This window comes from Galleria mellonella, unplaced genomic scaffold (genome assembly GCF_026898425.1).
Source record: "Galleria mellonella isolate WM207_F2 unplaced genomic scaffold, CSIRO_AGI_GalMel_v1 utg40, whole genome shotgun sequence".
NCBI lineage: Eukaryota > Metazoa > Arthropoda > Insecta > Lepidoptera > Pyralidae > Galleria > Galleria mellonella.
Genome location: NW_026442094.1, coordinates 98116 through 118049, shown reverse-complemented (window position 1 = coordinate 118049; position 19934 = coordinate 98116). Strand labels below are relative to the sequence as shown.

General features: G+C 32.1%; 3 protein-coding genes across 6 annotated transcripts in view; 1 reads left to right on the top strand and 2 right to left on the bottom strand.

The window, feature by feature from the left end:
* Positions 1 to 570: 570 nt before the first annotated feature.
* LOC113520229 (uncharacterized) lies at positions 571 to 9388 on the top strand. 4 transcript variants are annotated; one of them, XM_031914707.2, is made up of 14 exons: positions 571 to 1007; positions 1882 to 1991; positions 2643 to 2759; positions 2952 to 3021; positions 3524 to 3615; positions 3889 to 4014; positions 4551 to 4665; positions 4980 to 5810; positions 6579 to 6695; positions 6890 to 7006; positions 7344 to 7454; positions 8000 to 8110; positions 8628 to 8814; positions 9134 to 9388. In XM_031914707.2, the coding sequence occupies exons 1-14, from the start codon at positions 882 to 884 to the stop codon at positions 9205 to 9207; spliced, it is 2304 nt and encodes a 767-aa protein (XP_031770567.2). In that variant the 5' UTR covers positions 571 to 881; the 3' UTR covers positions 9208 to 9388. The 4 variants fall into 4 exon arrangements, with proteins under 4 accessions (XP_031770567.2, XP_031770566.2, XP_031770568.2 ...); XM_031914706.2 differs by having other exon boundaries at positions 1879 to 1991; XM_031914709.2 differs by having other exon boundaries at positions 929 to 1007; positions 1839 to 1991.
* Positions 9389 to 10201: 813 nt separating this feature from the next.
* LOC113520422 (retinol dehydrogenase 12-like) lies at positions 10202 to 12611 on the bottom strand. Its single transcript, XM_052897997.1, has 2 exons — positions 12412 to 12611; positions 10202 to 11742 (listed from the first exon to the last, which is right to left on the bottom strand). Exons 1-2 carry the CDS (start codon positions 12425 to 12427, stop codon positions 10928 to 10930), a joined length of 831 nt encoding a protein of 276 aa, XP_052753957.1. The 5' UTR covers positions 12428 to 12611; the 3' UTR covers positions 10202 to 10927.
* A 2057-nt stretch (positions 12612 to 14668) lies between these two features.
* LOC113520230 (CDC42 small effector protein homolog) overlaps positions 14669 to 19934 on the bottom strand; it is a 57496-nt gene continuing 52230 nt past the window's right edge. The window contains exon 4 of the mRNA XM_052897998.1: positions 14669 to 18629. Coding sequence (XP_052753958.1) covers positions 18621 to 18629 — 9 coding nt within the window. The 3' untranslated portion in view covers positions 14669 to 18620. The remainder of the gene's footprint in view (positions 18630 to 19934) is intronic.

Below are 19934 nucleotides of genomic sequence, written 5' to 3'. Positions count from 1 at the left end.
CACTTTGCTTCAGTTCTGGTCTGACCGCCGTGCGGTGCGAGTGTCATCTGTGAAGTTACAACGAAACCCCGTCGGCATGGAGCCCGCTTCCGTTGAAGAGCAGCGCGTCGTCAAGTTTCTCTCGAAACTCGCTTTTATTTGACTCATTCCGGGGAACCACGAGCAAGAAAATCCCGCTCAAATGTCAATATTGTTTTTTCGATGTTCGTTGTCCATCAAGAATAAGACAGTTGATGGACTACGTCGATGTGAAATTGTGGCAGAGGGGCGTTGGATTCTTCACCACGACAATGCCCCTGCCCATCTCTTGTTGTCCGTGAGTTTTTGATAATGTGTGCCGGATTTGGCCCCGTCTTCTTCTTGTTCCCAAAAACCAAATTGGTACTTCGGGGGCGGCATTTGGGGACATAAAAGATAAAAAAAGTTAAAAATTACAAAAAGACTTTCAGGATTCTCACAGAAACGGCGTTCTATAAATACTTTGAAGGGGATAAAATTGATTTACCTTAATTGTTTTTTTAAAAAACTTTTATACGTACTTTCCGGACAAACCTCTAAAAATTTTATTCTCTGCCTATTTTAAAAGGGAATTAGGCTGAAGATAGAAGTCGTTTCATAGACTAAATAGGCTTGCACTTTACAACTGGCAACTAATATATCTGACATACTCTATCACTATTCTTTTTTCAACTTTTCTCATTAAACTGTCACCTTTCAGGTTTTGTGAATTTTTGGTTAACACATTTTTTTTTTCAAATTTATTTTTGTTATAATTAAAAAATTGTTTATATGGTAGCCATATTTTAAGTAAATTCAATAATAAAGTTGCATTAGTTTAATGTTATTGATCTAATGTGGCGAGATCCATTTCACGATATTCGATGGAATGTCACTCGAGCGATAGTAAAAAATTATTTAAAGTATTTGACGCATCGAAACGCAAACGAACGAGAAAAAAGGAAGGGGTCGATGATACTAATTCCTTAGCCACCGATGATTCTATCAGTGTAAGTATTCTGTTTGTAGAGACATTCCAATGTTGAGACATTGCTTATAATGTATATTATCGCAAGGAAACTAAGTACACAAAATAGATGATTTTATATAGATATCTCTTTCACCTTATTTCTGTCGCGACGGAGCACATTTTTGCTTGAAGGGTGAGATTGAAATTATTGGGTACTGTGTTCATGTCAAAACTATCGACAACTCTCAAGTGTTATTTTTAAATTTGCCTACCACCGGTATGCTGTATGTTTTTTTTATTATATGAGTGTGACAAGGAATGGGAAACAAGTTGGCCCACCAAATGGAAAACGGTAGCCATTGCCTATAGATATTATTATGGACCAATGGAGTTTTGTCATTACGAAATTACTTAGCGTGTTAAGCTGTCTTGATTATGAAATAACCTTGTGGAAGATTAATAGTAAATATTTTAAAGAGAAGAACGTGTAAAAAACTTGCTAGTATGGTAGCTAGGTGCCTTGTTTGGTATAATTAATGCCTATTTCTTAAAATTCACAAAAGAATTATACAGACACGAATACATTATAATATCGTAGGTGTCATAGGAAGGTATTTACCCAATCTGGTGGACTTATCTTGCATATTTGAATGTTTTACTACTATGGTGGTAAACAAGGATACGGCCCGTCTGATGGTAAACGGGATTACCGTAGCCTATGGATGTTTGTAATATTAGGAATGTCTTTTAGGATTTTCTGTTTTTACTCGCAAGTGATCCGTTGTATGGGAGAACGGCTATTTAGTTGAGATAATTGAATAACGACCTACATAAGAATAAATGAGTTAAAAATGTATTTTTCTTCGATAAGGTTGTAATAATTAAGAAGAACTAATAACAGTGAATTGCAGCAGGTATGTCAAGATAATATACGTCAAAAGTCGTCGTCGGCTAAGGCTAGTTTGCAAGATGTCCCTACAGCCCAAACAATAAGTGTACCCAAAGAATTACATAATGTTAGAAGGTGATTTTTATCTTGATATTACACTTATTAATATTCGTATTTTGATAGTGACAGAAAAAATAATATCTCTTACAAGAATACTTTTGACTCAGGTTATAACATACATTTTTTTTATTATGTAACTTAGAATGGCGAACAAGCTGACGGTCTATTTTATGAAAAGTCGTATCTATATCATCGCCTATAGACATAAATAGTGTCATGGATATAACAGAGTATGCTTTCTTGCGCATTATATCTTTCAAGCGTTACTATACCTGAGGACAACGAAGTTAGATCTTTATTTGGATAAAAATATTAGTCAGCATCACCCACTGTATCTAAAATCAATCGTGTTTACCAAATCGATAATGGGAAGTTAAAACACAATATTGAATCTATCCCCGACTTTTGGGTCTATAAATAATGTAGTATCACCATTTGGGCACGATACGACACTTTCAGGAATTTGTAATTATTCTTTGTTATAATCCAAGATGTTCATTAAAAGTAGTATGTATATGTCCTATATTTGGCACACAAATACTACATGTATACCTACTATAATTCAGGACGATTGGTGGAGCTAAAACGGCAATAATCTAACGATCTCAATTTTATATTTATAATATTCGTATTAATAAGGATCCACCTTAATATCTCTACATGCAGAGATAGGGATAGCAGTCCTTCAATGACCCGTTCACCAGATGCTCGCCATCGAAAATTACGTTCACCCGTCGACGGTCACCGACCGTCAAGATCACCGCGACGCCATCGCCGACCTACGTATGTTTACTACTTTTTGATTCAACCTTATTTTAATAGTTTTGTTATGTTCCACTATTGAGAAAAGATCATCTTGGACAACTGTATAGGGATAGATACTGTAGTTTGAGGACCAAGAAATCTGTAGGTAAATTGTATGCGATGTTTCGACACTTAACAAAGATTTCAAATAATATTGTTTGATCATTGCAGAAGGGACGGCATATCACTAGCATTGAAAGCTGGACTCGTGTCTACCCCTCGTTCGATTTCACCATTACAGGTATATAATAAAATATGATGACTTTTGAGGGGGCATAATGATTAATAATTTTATGTCATGTATACGTGTACTTAGATATAAATATTATACTTTGGTATAAACTATGCAATTATGCAGTACCGTCTCGAATATACAATTAGGTACATTATTATCATCTCAGATATTAATCATCTACTGCTGAACATAGGCCTCTCCCATAGATTGTCATAGGGAACGGTCCTAAGCCACCACTGACTCCTTGCAATGCATTTAAGATCGTCACTTCATCTAGTCGGGGGTTGGTTCACACTGCGTTTGCTCGTACAGTGTCGCGACTAAAGAACCATTCTTTTATGTACATTCGCCTTGCAAATTAATGAAATATTATCATTTTATTTATTTTGTGTACAATTAAAAAAACGTATTGTTACTTGAAATAAAATAATTATCAATTATACATGAAATCAAATATTAAACAGAAGAAACTATAATGATGCGTTTCTTATTTATCTTTCCAATATAGGAAGCAGATATCGGCTTAGAGTCTATTCCCAAAGACCAAGATTCATTTATTTACGCGTTCCTTGAAGAAGCAATTAAAAGGGATAAAAGAAAGTAAGTCCAAATATGTCGTTGCCCACTTTTACCGATATTCATAATAGAAACTATAATTATATAAGCGATTAATTTTCATTTTAGATAATTGGTGCATACAAAGTCCACTTCCCAACTTGTAACTTTCATATTTTTATAGGTAGTTCTGATGTGCCATTTTTCTAACCCTATTTCTTAATTTAATCTTATAAATATATACCTAAATATATAAATAATCTACACAGTGTAATATGTATAAGTTTCGAGTCTTTTCGTGTGTTCTCTTTTGATAAGGCAGCGTCATTGTCGGCGGCATTACGACGAGTACCAAATGAGCCGCGACAGAGATCCGTCAAGTGCACGAAGGCATCGCCATCACCATCGCCACCGTGAGGATGCGCCATCTAGAGATTATGACAAGTACATAATTATTCTTTAATTGAAAATTTTTTTGGCTTCAAAAAGGGGAGGTACTCTAACCAAATTTATTCCATGTGTTTCACAATATTTTCATCAATAAGAGGGAATTTTGATGATCGTCATGATAATCATTATTTTAGCTGTTTCACCTTTAGTCGAATATGTGTCTGTTACAAGGAACTGTCCTGAGTTTCTTGTACTCACTAACACTACGATACACAATCGAGGTCACTTCATCTAGTTCTCTTAAACTACATTTGACCGTATAAGGTTGCTTGGGATTTCATATTAGATATAAAGTCGGCGCATTGCCACTTCAGATTGGTGATAATTCTTTTTTAACCGAAAAAAAATTTCGTATTAGTTTCACTAGTAATTATATCTACATTGAAGCCGGTTTTATCTCTGTCATGTCCAGTTACTAAGAACTTAAGTCATTTTGACTCAACGAAGAAGAGTCAATCAATCAGTATATTATCTACCTCTTTAATAGCATTAGATAAACAATTTTATTATTAAAACACTTGCACATTCAGGTCGTCAAAAATAGTATCAGCGGCACCTGCGATTGATCAAGTAGCTCTCTTCGAAACATTCGCTAAGATATGTGCGCAGTTGAATGATAAAACAACGCACTGTGCTCCTCAAGTAGTAAGTATCTGAGCAAAAATTCGCGACGTAAATAATTTAACAATTATTTTATGGAACTTAGAATGGCAAACAAATCAATGGACCACCTAATGGAATTTGGTAACCGTAGCTTTTAGACGAGAATAACAACATGGATATTGTAGAATACTCGTACACTATGATGTTATGAGTAATTTTCATCCATATATGGATGACTCAAGTATTATGCTTCAGTACCCTTCAATTTCAGTGTTAAGAATGGGAACTTTTCAAACCGAAATATATAAACACAGCTAGCTACTTTGAATTTTTAAATACAAACGAGTTTTTTTTAGCCTCACACTCAAAGTCACAAGTCATTGCAATGCGAAGTGGTGTCAAGACGCAACTCATGTGATGTAAATCAACAGCCAATAAGATTACGTAGTCACGAACACTCCAGAGAAAATGTGTCAAAAATGAGAAGCCAAGAGAATTTTCGAGGTAGAGTTCATAGTCACGATAAAATCCCCACTAACCAGCTCCACAGGAGTGAGAAACAAGAGAAATGTGCATGTGCTTCTCATTACGATAAAGATCCTCATTTCGCGAGTAAACTAGATTTGAATGCATCGAGAATTCATAATGTTGTAGACGATAGATATCGTGAGTATCCGTCTAATGCCGCTCCTACTAGAAACGGCATAAATCATTCTTATAGACCCCCTCCAATTGAGCATAGGAGTTATAGAGATTATGAACGAGATACCATGGCATCAAGGCACTGTTACGATGACAAAAGAAGATCTTTCGAGCAGAAGACGAGCAGAAGTTTTGATGTTCATAAAGAAGTTTATCCGGATGATGATAAATATTGCCGCAGGACAACAAGAAGCGACGCAAATAAGGAAAAGCGTTATGATGACCAAAAAGACAGAAGATATGATGAAAGAGATAAATATTTTAATGATAGACATTTAGAAAGAGATCGTTTCCACATGTCGAGTAAAGACAAGCGGTCGAGGCGTCATATGGAGAGGTTAGAAAGGAATTCTTTCGCATCAAGAGAAGATGACTATAGAGATAGAGATAGATATTCAGAACATGGGAGGGACTCTGGACTGAGCGTTGCTGATGGCGAGACTAGTACAATTAGTGGGCGGAGCAATTATTTGCGAGTGGTCAAAGTAAGCTATGTTTAAAAGTAAGAGATTATCATAATCAAATCTTTATTTTTTTATGCAACTAGAATGGTAAACAAGCTGGCGGCCCACCTGATGGAATGTAGTAAATGTCCCCTATAGACATGACCAGTATCATGGGCATAACAGAGTATACTGTTTCGCCAATGATACTCCCCATGCGTTATCATTCCTAAGAATTCAGATGTTATTCTTCTGTTATAAGTATAGCAACGTTAAAATGATTTGCCAATTTTCAATTTTTTAATGTTTCTGATTGATTATTTAAAAAGTGCTGTGCTAGCAAACTAAAATGTTAATTATAGAATACATTGCATATAAAACCACTAAAAACTTTGTACCTACTTCATATTTAATTACATTTTTACCATTAAAATCGAAATTTTTTGTTGCAGCGTTATAAGAATAATATTGCATGTCTAACGTTTTAGTGTTCTGCTACCGAACTTTCAAATAATTAATCATTAAAAAATGTTCAGTTGTTTTTGAAAATTAACAAATATTTGCGACGTTGCCAAACTTTGATAAGCTAATGTTATAAACGCTCAAGAACTAATACTATGTAATTATTATTAAAAGAATCTTGAGTGTATTTACTATAGTAGTAATGATATTTTAGTAGTAATAGTAGTTAAATAATAAATGAGCTATTATTGAGTTACTGTATCTTAGGGAATTGTATTGTAAAATCTTTATTGTTCATAATCTCTAAGGGATCTCTTTTGACAATTTTGTGTTATTATATTTTTACAGCAGGAAATATCGGAACAACGTGAAGCAATGGATAAAATGATGAAATTGTGGAAAGAATTGATGCGATGCTTCAAAGGGATATCGTCACAAATGCAGGGCCCAGATAAAGCTGTTCAGGTAGATAAATTATTTTTTTTTAATTTAATATATTTATGTTAAAATACTTGTTTTTGTTTCTGGTAACCCTTAAGATAGGTATTGCAAAAAGACGGGGTAGAAACGTACGCCGAAGATTGTTTCTTGTTTTTAGATGTATACACAAGTTGAGATCTGTAGCGAATGTCAGTATTTACGTTTTATTATTTGGATAGGATTCGCCTGCGAACGTTCGGGAATCCGCAGCAGCACAACTTCGTTTATGGCGGGAATGTATGCGGCGTTACGAGACGGTGGCGCGCGACGTCGGCGATACTGACGCTCGACTCATGGTTTTAATTTCTTTTTCTTTATTAAATACACGTTGTAATCAAAATTATTAGCATTCTTTTGTATATGTAATAAATACAAATAGGACAGAAAAGACAAAGTTGGGAGAATCCAAAAAATCATCTTAAAAGTTTTCAGTTAGAAATTATTATAATGATCTTGTTGTGTAAGTTTATTTTCTAATTTGTTAATTTTAAAATTTAGGTCGAACGATGAAACAGTCATATCTCTGCAAATAAATAAATATAAGTTTGATATATTTATGATTATGCGATAGGTCTATATTTTAAATTGACATATCGTGTACAATGTTGCCATATCTGAGAACTTTAATTACAGGAAGAGATCAACAAACAACGTTCTGAAATGGCGGAAATGGCTAGCATGTGGCAAGAGTGCTTGCAACGTTACCGCGAGATGAGCACAGACTTCAACAGTCTTAAACAACAGGTCATTAATGTTGATACCTAACATACAAACTATTCACGCCACGACGATTAGAGGGTAAACAAAGTAGAGTGTATTTAACAGTCCGCTGATAATGTAGTACAGTAATTTCTATAATATTTTTTTTATTTATCCATTACATGCAATAAATCAAATCTTTCCTCTTTAGGGTCTCTGAACTAATATTAATTCAAAAACACACCACAAATATAATAAAATACTTTAGGAATATATGAAATGGAAATGGAAATTGGATAGAAATAGAGGAATACCACAGGAGTATATTCTGCGACGTCCATAATACTAGTTAATTTTAAACGTTATTGACATATTTTAAATACACTATCAGCCTTTTTACGACCACAACATGGTACGATCCACGTCGAAACATCGGCAATAAAAATCTTGCGTTTTGTTAAGTTCCGATCCTTCTTCGTGTTTATAAGCGATAGTTATTTAGCACTTTACGTGCTACTTTCTATTGGGCATTTTTTATAATGTTAATTTTTTTTATATACTTATACATAGTCATTGTAACATTTTTCCAGTTAGTGACACCTGAGAGCCCGACACGAATGCCTGGACCGCCTCTAGTGTGCGCCGAGGGCGAAGGCACCGTACCTCCTGGCCCGTATTGTCTACCACCAGGCTATCCGCCGGTAAACGCTTTTATTCTAACTTATGATTATCCCATAAAGAACATTAAAATATTAAAAAATACAGTAAACTAGAATTTATAACGACACGTCATTGTCACGTCACGTCAGACAGATTTATAATAAACAATGCACGCTTATAATTTATCGTAGCATTGCACGTCTTATCGTCGTGATATAATAGGAAAGAATTTTAAAATTCTGTGCAAGTCTGCAATCGCAAAATTTTGTTTTCCTATTATTATTTCTTGTGTAGATATATTGTGCGGTACGTTGTATACGGTACGGTAAATTGTAAATGCATCCAATAGCTATAATAATTAATTTGATAAGCACATCATGATATAGTTCGATTTAAAAGGCTGAATCAAATTTTATTTGGCACATAAACCATATTCTGATCACATAGGATACCTTTTGTCTTAATCCAAGCAAGAAAATTTACGGAATACCAATAGTTACTTTATTTACAAAAATATGAAGATTATTTTCAATACAATTATGATATTATATTTTTTAGATTGGGCCTATGCCTGTTTATGGTAATGGCGGTTCCCCGCTGAGACCTCGTGCGTCCGCGCCGCCGGCCTGGTGGTGGTGCGGAGAGAGGGCTCGACTTTCGCCCAGGCGCAGGTCTTCACCAGAGTCCAGGGGCTCTCGAGACAGAGACCGGGAGAGAAGACATCGACACAAAGATAGAGATCGAGGTGACAATCTAATGGCCAAATGTTGCAATTATCCAAATCTAAAGGCAAACAACTCACAAGAAATAATATACCTATCGTATATTTCAAATGACAATAAAGGAGCTTCTCAATTTTACAGTATTCTTTTTTTGGGTGTAAACCGCACAATACTGCGCTATAAATAAAAAGACATCAAAATCGGTTTACTAATCAGTTTTTATTTATTAATTTCTTTTCTCGGAAATCGGCCTTTTACACTTGATTCTCTTAAAACAGGCAATTCCTTAGTTTTCGTTGTGAAACAAAACGTTAAATGATTACTTTCTCTTTTCCTTTACAGATGATTCGAGATACAAAGAAAAATCTTCAAAACCCAATGCCGCACGTTCAGAGCACAGGCACAGGAAAAGATGATCATTAAATTCGAGTAGATAATGTTATAAAAAAAACTGCAAACAATCTAAAAAAATGTGTTGTGTCTGGAAATTTTATAAAAGAATAAATTAAAAAAGAAAAGTTAGTTTTCAACGTGTATTCAGAGTCGTCTACAAAATGTTTTAAATTTTTGTTTAGATCTAATAAAAGTATATAAAAAGTAAGGTTGTTTGCTTTGACGGCTACATTTCAATCGTTAACTGCTAAATATAAGCCTTTCCCATACCCCTTATGGGTTATGTTAGTTTTGCCAGTAGTTGCCACGCTTGGCAGGCGGGTTGGCAACCGCACTTTGAAGATTATCCAGAGAAAAAGAAAATCATTTATTAGATATTTATATAAAAAAGACAATATTCTACTTTATATTACTCCTATAAGTATAATGCTATGGTACAATAAAAATATAGAATATTGGCTCAAATAAGTTTTATAATACAATAAATACCAAATTTGGGGAATTTACAATTTTTTGTATTAATGTTTTATATATTTACGCACACAATGTATCTTGATATATCTATATTTAATTATTGAATAAATAAGTTTATATGCATTAAAAAGGCGCAAAATTTATAAGACAAATATAGAAGTTATGTAGGAATCACTCAATGATTTATCACGCAAAATTGTATGAAAAAATTGACCTGCTTTTCTCTATGTATGGAGATTATCTATATGAACTAAGGACTAAGGTGGCCATCTAAAGTTTACATTTACTATAGAATTCAAAGTTAAAATCGTCTGTAATTAAATAAAATCTTTCAAATGGATGCACCTACTTGTTTACAAACTCTTAACATTTTTTGCTGGCTTCCAATGTTGATATATATATATATATATATATATATATATATATATATATATATATATATATATATATATATATATATATATATATATATATATATATATATATATATATATTTACAACTTAGAATGGCAAACAAGCTGACAGCCAACCTGATGGAAAGTGGTAACCGTCGCATATAGACATGCCCAGTACCATGGATATAACAGAGTATACTGTTTCGCCCATGATACCCCCCATGCGTTGCCATTCCTGAGGACTCAAGTGTTATTCCTCTGTATCTAGTAAATTCACGCCATATCCCACCCTTCAAACCGAAACACAGCCATGCAAACACAATTGCTTCACAGTTGTGAAGAACAGGTAAGAAACTCAGTAGTTATTTCTTTAAATAAATTCATAATGTTAAGAGAACATTGTATTTATTTAAATGTACTATATCTAAAATGACATGATCATCTATAAGCAGATAAGTTACGAAATACTAGATATCATTCAGGTACATTTATTATAAAATAATGTTAGATGTACAAAAGTTATGTATAAACAGTTAGCAAGAATATCTAAAACATCATGCAATAGGTATCATTTAATATATTCACTTTTTTGTATTTATATTTTTAGATATGTGTATTAAATTATAGGAATAATATTGTAACACAAATAAGATAGAAAATAAGAATGAATGAATTCTTTGAACCTTAAAAGTTTATAGATACTTTTTCAAAGAATCCATTCTGACTAGAAAACTAAGCATTTTAGATTGGTTACAGTGACTAAACCTTAAAATTATAAAAAATAAAGTACGTTATAAGCCTATAGACTAGATAGTAACATTTGCATTTATTACAAGGCAAGCTATACAACAATATATACAAACCTATTACAATTTCAAGAAAACATTACATTAGTTATGGTTTCAGACAGTTTCCACAACTGTTCAGCAAGGTGAATATCTTTTGCACTTTCAGATGGTGAATCTTCATGACAATTCACAAAATACTTTCCGGTTACTAATTCTAATTCTGGTGCTACTGCTAAATGTATTGAGGTTTGTGCGCCTTCGTATGGTGTTTTCCACACAAGCTTTATTAAGTATCTTACTATTGGATGTTGATTACGAAAAATATCTGTGCTCACTGCACCAGGATGTAAAGCATTGACAGTAACACGGGTACCAAGTAATAATTGACTCAATTTTAAAGTAAACAGAAGATTAGCTAATTTTGTGTCTGAATATACCCTCCTACGTTCCAATATATTTTTTGCTTGTTTATGAAATGTTTGTGGATTGACCTTTCCAAATCGATGCATTATTGAAGAGACATTAATAATCCGGCTCGGCGCTGATGACTTTAGTAACGGCAGAAGTAAGACTGTGAGCAAGAATGGCCCGAAGTGATTGACATGTACTTCTACCGGCAAATTGTCTTTCGTCAGCGCATTGTCGAGTACACCCGTACCTGCGTTGTTCACTAAAATATGGATGGATTGTTCGGTTTTTAAAATATCATCAGCGAATTTGCGAACAGATGCAAATGAACTTAGGTTCAACTGTTTGAATATCACTTTATCGTTTTTTGTTAATCGTATAATGTCGTCTCTGGCTTGCAAACCTTTTAACTCATCACGGCATGCGAGAATAATCTTAGCTCCACGCCTTGCCAAATCTTTAGCTGTCTCAAAGCCTATACCGGTGTTAGCGCCTGTTACAATTACAACTTTGTTACTCATTTCAGTTTTACATTTACACATTCCACACGTAATTTTGATATAGAATTTCAATGAAATTGTTAAAATAACTATACATAGTAATATAAATAACCACATTATTATAACAGACAAATAATAATACTTCGAAATTGAAATATAAATTTGAAACAGGTAGCCTAAAACACTAAATAAACACTAAAAGCGAGAGTTATATTTAAACATCTCTGAAATAAGAACACGACAACAGTTGTTCTTTTAAATTGTATTTACAATTAAGAAGGGAATAATTATTAGTTATGAAAATAATAATTATTTTCTCAGATAAACGAACAACGATAAAACAATGCTTTGAAAAATTATGTAGGTACTTTATGATCAAGCGAAACTATTTTTTTTTTGTTCCGTTTCCTCCTCAAATTACTTAAATACCACAGAGCAAGTAATCACTAAGTTATAGCAAATACGTTATACTAAGTTTTGATTTTCCTTATACATAGGGAAGGCAACAGGCTTAGCTTATACTGTTTTTGTCTTTGGTAATTTCTATTTTCAGCTTTTGTACATCATAGTTCTTTGTATGTTAAAATTCTATATTTATAAGTGTATTTATATCTTTGTTTGTTTTTTTAACAAATTCTGTATAGAGCGCAGGATATACATACTGTTGTAGATATTCATTAAATTGTCTATAATTATGAAGTAATGCAGGACAAAACGTTGACAGGCAAAAAACAAATGGTAGAATGAGAGTATTACATTAGCTGAAGAGAGCACACAGTTAGACAATAAACAATAAACAAAAACATATCAGTCACATGTAGGAGAGTAAACTTTTTATTTTGTTAATTTTGAATGACAGTGATTGACAGAAATAATGTTTTTCTGTATTTGTCAGTTTATTTGATTTATAAAAGTCTGCAGGTATTAATCTTAATCTATGATTAAGATAAGTGTTTACCCGTTGTGTCTATAAAGTGAACATACTTAATCTATAACATACTTAATCTATGTCAACATGAATACGTTAAATTGATTACCTCTACGGTGTGGGGGGATAGGGATTGTCAATAATGGAGACCAAGAATCACATTGCTAGCAATATACCCAGCCAGGTCGACCTCCTCACGGTCCTCCATGGAAACTATCATGGTTAATTCCTTGTGAATTTGTCGTGATGGACTAACTGGCTTGTTTTCATTCTCATCGATCACCCTCCACTGGTGCTCCGCCAGCGTATCCCGTTAGCGCAGGCGGGGTTACTATTCCATTTTCAACCATCAAAAAAAAAAAAACCTCTACGGTGGTAATGAATTTACGCTTAAAAATTACTATGAATGGTTCACGGTGTGGTTAGTTTCAATTAAAATTTCAAATTTAGCTATATAAGAATTTAAAAAACTACTACCAATGTATAGTTAGTATGTCAGTTATAGCTTTTTACATATAATGATTACCTAGTGAGTACCTATGATATATATAGAATATATATTTTTGACTTATACTTAGTTCTTTAGTTATATGATATTTCAAAAGTTATTTGGTACATACAGGTTATACTGTATAAACATTGTGGCTTTGAGGGAATAGAAGGCACTCGAGCCCAAAACCTGTTTAACGAGTTTTTATCATGAGTGTTTATGTTCGCATAGATTTTATAGATCTTCATAAATTCCAACTATTCAAACAAATATCGTTTCATCGTATAATATGTAATGAGAAAAAAACAGGAAATTCAAGCGACTTTGTATCCATTTGACTCATAAATATAAAAGTTTGTAACGATGGATGATTGTTTGTTACTTTTTCATACAAAAACCAATGAATGGATTAGAATAAAATTTGGTATACAAATATGTTATCCTAATTTAGTACATAAGGTGGGAAAGGGATTGTTAGTAATACGGACTATTAGTCCCATTGCTAGCAATACATCCTATTTGGTCGACCTCCTCGCGGTCTCCCCTGGAAAACATCGTGCTGAATTCCAGGTCTATTCATCACGATGAGCTAACTGTCTTTTCTTTCTCACCTATCATCGCTCACTGGTACCCCGCCAGCGTATACCGATAGAGCAGGCGCGGTTACCACCATTGGTTATCACCCATTAAAAAAAAAAAACCCCGGCCCGCTAAATACCTAATTATTATTTAGGAATATCCAATTATACAGGGTGAAATCAAATCATTAACATCCTATTAATAAAGTGTAAAATTGAACATTGGTCCCGAAGAAATGCAACTTGCAATACGACAAATTCTGAGTCTTCCATTAAACAACACACGTCATATCCAGTAGGAGGACCAGAGGGAGACTTTGTACAAAAGTCGATTGCTGTGTTTGCATGGCTGTGTTTCGGTTTGAATATGGCGTGAATTTACTGGGTACAGAGGAATAACAACTGAGTCCTCAGGAATGGCAACGCAAGGGGGGTATCATGGGCGAAACAGTATACTCTGTTATGTCCATGGTACTGCTCATGTATATAGGCGACGGTTACCACTTTCCATAAGGTGGGCCGTCAGTTTGTTTGCCATTCTAAGTTGTATAAAAAAAATCTTGTGAACTATCAGAAATAATGGAATTAACGTGAGCAGTTTTGGTTTTAGTTTTACCGTCATCATCATCACACCCCATTATCATGTCTGCTATGAAGCACAGATATTTTGAATAAGAGGAATTAATCTATTTTTAAAAAAGCTGACTTGTGGAAAATGCTATGTAGCTTTAAATGCGCTTTTTGTAACCATTTTTTTTGTAATGTGGTCAATAAAGAAATTTATTATTACAATGCTTGTTAGGCCTCATTATTAAGATATTAAGTTTTGTTCGCATTTTACGAGATTCTGGGAGCAAAAACAAATGGCGACGAAAAAAAAATTCTTTCTGAAGAAATGTTGTGAATATTAAAACTAAAACCAGTTTTTATCAAATTTATAATGCTTTGTTTGTTTCTTACACAAAATACAATATTTTCTTTAAATATTATCTACTGGGCTACACAGATAAAATTGTCGTTTTAACTAGAAAATGACAACATTACTATTACATTATCAATTGTTGTTTTTTTATTACAACTGTTTATTCGTGCTCTGTTGCCAGCAACATTTAGTAACTAAATTAAAAGTATTTTCGACAATTAAGATCTTATAGTAAAATATAAAATAACATATAAAGCTGTATTTCTGTGTTTACGTTAACATTACGCATTATAGTAATAGTTCAATAACACCTAGATAGAGTATCTCCCTAGAATATAATTAAAGATTGTGTTTCATAAAAAATGGACTTTAATCGTTACAGAACTAGTTATTTTCATCTAAAATTAAAGTACTGAACCGATTTTGATAAAATTTTTAAGAGACTTATCCGCAAGTATGTCCTATCAGAAAAAAAAAATCCAAATTGGTTTACAACTGACGGAGTTATTAGGTGATAAATAAATTAGTAAAAAAATAACCCATTTAAGAACTACTTTTTTTTTTAAGTCGGTTTCTTTTTAAAAAAGATGTTTTTACAGTAATTTGTATTAATATTATAATTTGTGAATTTCATCACGCAGATACATTTTAAGACTTTCAGATAGTGTGAAAAATAACACATTAATCAAAAAGGTTTGATACTCTATCCAGATTTATATGATTTATATGATTTTAAACATAATTTTTTTTTGTATAATATTCCTATAAAGGTTCTAAATAAAGGCCAATATTCAATATATTTTACACACAAGATGATAATATGTTATCACTCTTAGCACCTATCCTTTGTAATATATATTACCAAATGTTTCGCAAAATTAACTTTATACTTAGACATGTGATCGAAATTTTATGTGTTCATAGTCGTAGATTATAGAGAGCAACTTAATATGTAATTGTATATTGAATTATGATGGTTTCATAGCTATAAAGGACTCTCTTCATTCCAGTAATCCCTTTACGAATCCCATAAGAATTAAGTAAAAAACAAAACAAGAAAGTTGTCGACGTACGACATTTAGGATAATGTATGATACCGTTTAAAGATGTTAAGAGCGTTCATACATTAGATAACATAAGCAGGACAATATTGCGATTATCTGTCAATTTTTAATATTTTTGAAACTGACAGATAAGATGAAAAGCTCTGTTGACGAACTAAAACATTAATCTATTTATTTATTTAACTTTAATACACTTAGATAGTGTAAATGGCGGACTTAACACTACGTAGGGTTATCTACAAGTCGACTTTAGACAGGATAAACGGAAAATATAATTGACGGTGCAACGTGATGAGTAAATAAATATTAATCATAGAATACATTGCATATAAATGTACCACTAAAAACATTGTACCTACTACATATTTTGCTGCGTAATTTTTTAAATATTTTTTGTTATTAAAATGTGTATTTTCAGTGGCAGCTTTATTAAGAATCTTATTAGAATGTTATTGTATAATTAACTGTCCTTATTTATGTTTCTAGGTATGTATTACATTTTACTCGAACGTACTAAGAGAAAACTCGTTCATAGGTTTTGCAAGTTTTTATTATAACTATTGATTGATATACTAATCAGTGCTACTAGAGTTAATATTATCATCAAATCAAAGTGCACCAAAACAAGTTTTGGGCACTTTTATTTATAAAACAGTGAATAATGACTGTATTAAAAGAATATATAATATATATAACATATTTTTCTCAGTCTGTAGGAAAATTCTTCATTTGAGTCGTTCACTTGCCCAAATTCCATCGGGCACGAAGACCTAATGTCTCTACACATAAAACAACATATTAGGTATACATTGACGATTACTTATCTTATAAGATAATGAAAATACATTCATAATTATTTCTAAGAATGAAAACATAACACTCACAGTTCAGTTCAGTTGAGAAAACGATTGGAGTTAAATTGTACAAAGACTCCATTTATTTACAGTCTGACAAATATCTGTATTAAAATTCTAACGACGCTGTAATATAAGAAGATAAGTATAAAAATCGGATATCTGTTACTATTCAACCCCTTTTGACAAATTATAAACGAATCTATTGATAGAATCGTTATCGCTAGCGAGTCAGGATAGAATATCTCAGGATAGAATGAGACAGCGACATGCATTGTCTTGTTCCGTCTCATGTGAGCGCTGATCAAAACGATTTTATCAATTAATTGTACCTCGTCTAGAGGGACAAAATAAAATTATCACCAATTCTTATCTCATATAGGCATCTTTGTAATACAGAGTTATCATTGTGAGTTACTTTTATTCTATACCTATTCTAATAATGAAATAAATAGCTATTCTTTATTTCATAGATATATTATTAAAATATTAAAATCAGTACCTAACTATTGCTGTCAGAATAATTAACAAATCTTACTAGTAGAGTTTCTAATTTAATATTACTATACTTTCATTTAATTTTAAATTGCCAGCTGTATAATTAGAATAATTTGTTTAACAAAATGATATCATAAATATTCCGCGCCATTTTCACTGTGCCATGCGATGTCATCGTGGTTTTATTATCAATATTCAACTTTATCTTTTAAGGTTTAAGTTTAATTATATATTTAGTGATTTAAATTGAAATTAGTAAAAATACTTATAACATTACAAGGAGTACGTGTGCGTATTAAATAACTTGGAACAGTATTACTTAATTTAAATCGCATGACAATGTGTAAAATTGTTTAAATATGTACTGTTTTAACTACAGTAAAAGATTATATTTTTACAAAATCTTTAATATAATATACATAAAAATATATACGACTTAATATCTAAGTAAAAATAATATTGACTATAAAGGCAGTTTCGACGGAACTTGTGAATAGGGCAGATGTTGTATTCCACTATATTTTTTTTTTGTTTGATTATTTATATAATAATTTAATTTTGTTAACATACACGACCTCGCGAAGTCACTGTTTCATTTAAATTTTATAAAGTAGCCATACAAAAATTTCTAAGAAAGTAATGGTTAATTAAGAATTATCAATTATGGTCTTAGGAACAGATAAACTTAATAAATAATTATTGAGAGGTCAGATTGATATGTAATCTAATCTGTCTCTCGTTTTTTTCAATAAAATACATTTCAAGTGGATCTATTTGCTAATTATCGTATATTACACACACGTATATAAAACATTTTAAATAATTAATTAGACACATGAATAATTCTAGAATTTTATTAATTTACTGTAATATGCCTAGTGAAAGTAACAAATATCATAATAGGATGGCGTATACCGTAACATGTGGAAGGAACTATGGCAGAATCTGGAAGATTATGGAAGAATTTGTTTAAAATTAACAAAAATCTCTTCTATTGCTTAAGATATATCAATAAACACTGTGAATATAATTTTATTGTTTGTAAGTACTTATGAGTCCCTGTAAATATTTTGCTAATTGTATTATTGCTTATTATTTATTGATTTATATAGCATAGTAAAGCACAAGTGGATTTGTTTTTTTTTTATATTGTAATACAGGATATGTTTGAATAAGTACATAAATAATATTTAGATACTCAGAATTGTGCGGTATTTACTTGTGACATTATACTTATTATCCTGTTTAGTCGATCGAAACAATGCATTAATCTGTACTTTAACCTCAATCATAAATTTAAAACAAAATCTTATCAATTATTGTAATAACGTAATATTATTTAAATTAATATAATTACAAAGTTTAAATTTCAAAAAGGTAACTTGTTTTGAATTTTTCTTCGATTCCCCGTCTCTATATACATGACTTATTTAATACAAGTTTAAACAACACAAATAATAAATACAGTTAATTTAGTCATATCGTAACACATTATTCACTTTGTTTTGTCACTAGCGTCCGTCTCGCCCGGTGTGCATCAGTAAACCTGAAAAAAAAGGAAAATCTGATTATTTTATTTATATTACATTTATTACTGCATACTTATCGTTTTTATTTTTGCTTGAAATTTACAATGCGTTCTTTGTTAACTGAATTTAAAAATAAACAGATTTTCAATTCGGTTGTATTTTTTTCATCAGTGACAAATAAAACGACTGGGATTTTCTTTGTCGAATATATTCTTTTTTTATAGGAAAAACGAAAGTAAAAATTATGTTACTTCTTTTATGTATTTTCTTTTTTTTTATTCTTTTACCTCTTTTTTTGTATATATCACACAAATACGTAACAACAGACAGACATGTCTGTTGTTATTTGTATGTTGTAAGTAATGCAAATAAATTATCTATCTATCTGAAAGTATATACTTATAGATTGGTCCCATAGACAATTTATCAAAATCGATTCAGTAATTTAGTTTTTTAATTAAAATTTGTGATTTTAGCTAAACACTCTACATGTACTATTCTTGGAGGAAAGGGATTGTTAGTAATGGAGTCAAATAGCCGTATTATTTACCAGAGGTCATGTCCAGACTTTGTACAAAAGTCGATTGCTTGTATAAAAAAAAAAAAAAAACTTGAGGAAAGGGATACCTCTGTCCCATTCGTGTTTCAACCGTAAAGCAGTTGTGTTTGCATGGCTGTGTTTCGGTTTGAAGGGTGGGATATGGCGTGAATTTACTGGGTACGGAGGAATAAGATCTGAGTCCTCAAGAATGGCAACGCATGGGGGATATCATGGGCGAAACAGTATACTCTGTTATGTCCATGGTACTGCTCATGTCTATAGGCGACGGTTACCACTTTCCATTAGGTAGGCCGTCTGCTTGTTTGCCATTTTAAGTTGTATAAAAAAAATATACCGTAACAGGTTGACCTAATTGAATACGTCAAAATGGGCAAACTGACCTGTTTTCTTCCGCAACTGTTATCTTTTACTGGTGCCCCGCCAGCGTATAACGATAGCGCGGGCGGGGTTACTATCCCATTAACATCCATTAAAAAAAAACATGTGTTGTACATGTGTACCTAAATAACTAGAATTACAGCTAGTTATGCAGAAAACAGTGCCCTTCTTAAAACATCTCTAGAAACTTAACGTTTAAAATGATGATGCATCATCATGATGCAGAAAACAGCTATCTTGTATAGACATCACGAGTTATGTGGCTGCTATCTCTATAATTATTTCCAAGTATACTGTATGATTATTGGTATAAAATTTCTTAAACAGAATAGAGACTATTACCAGATAATATGGGCAGGTGGGCTGTTAGCTCAAGTTATGT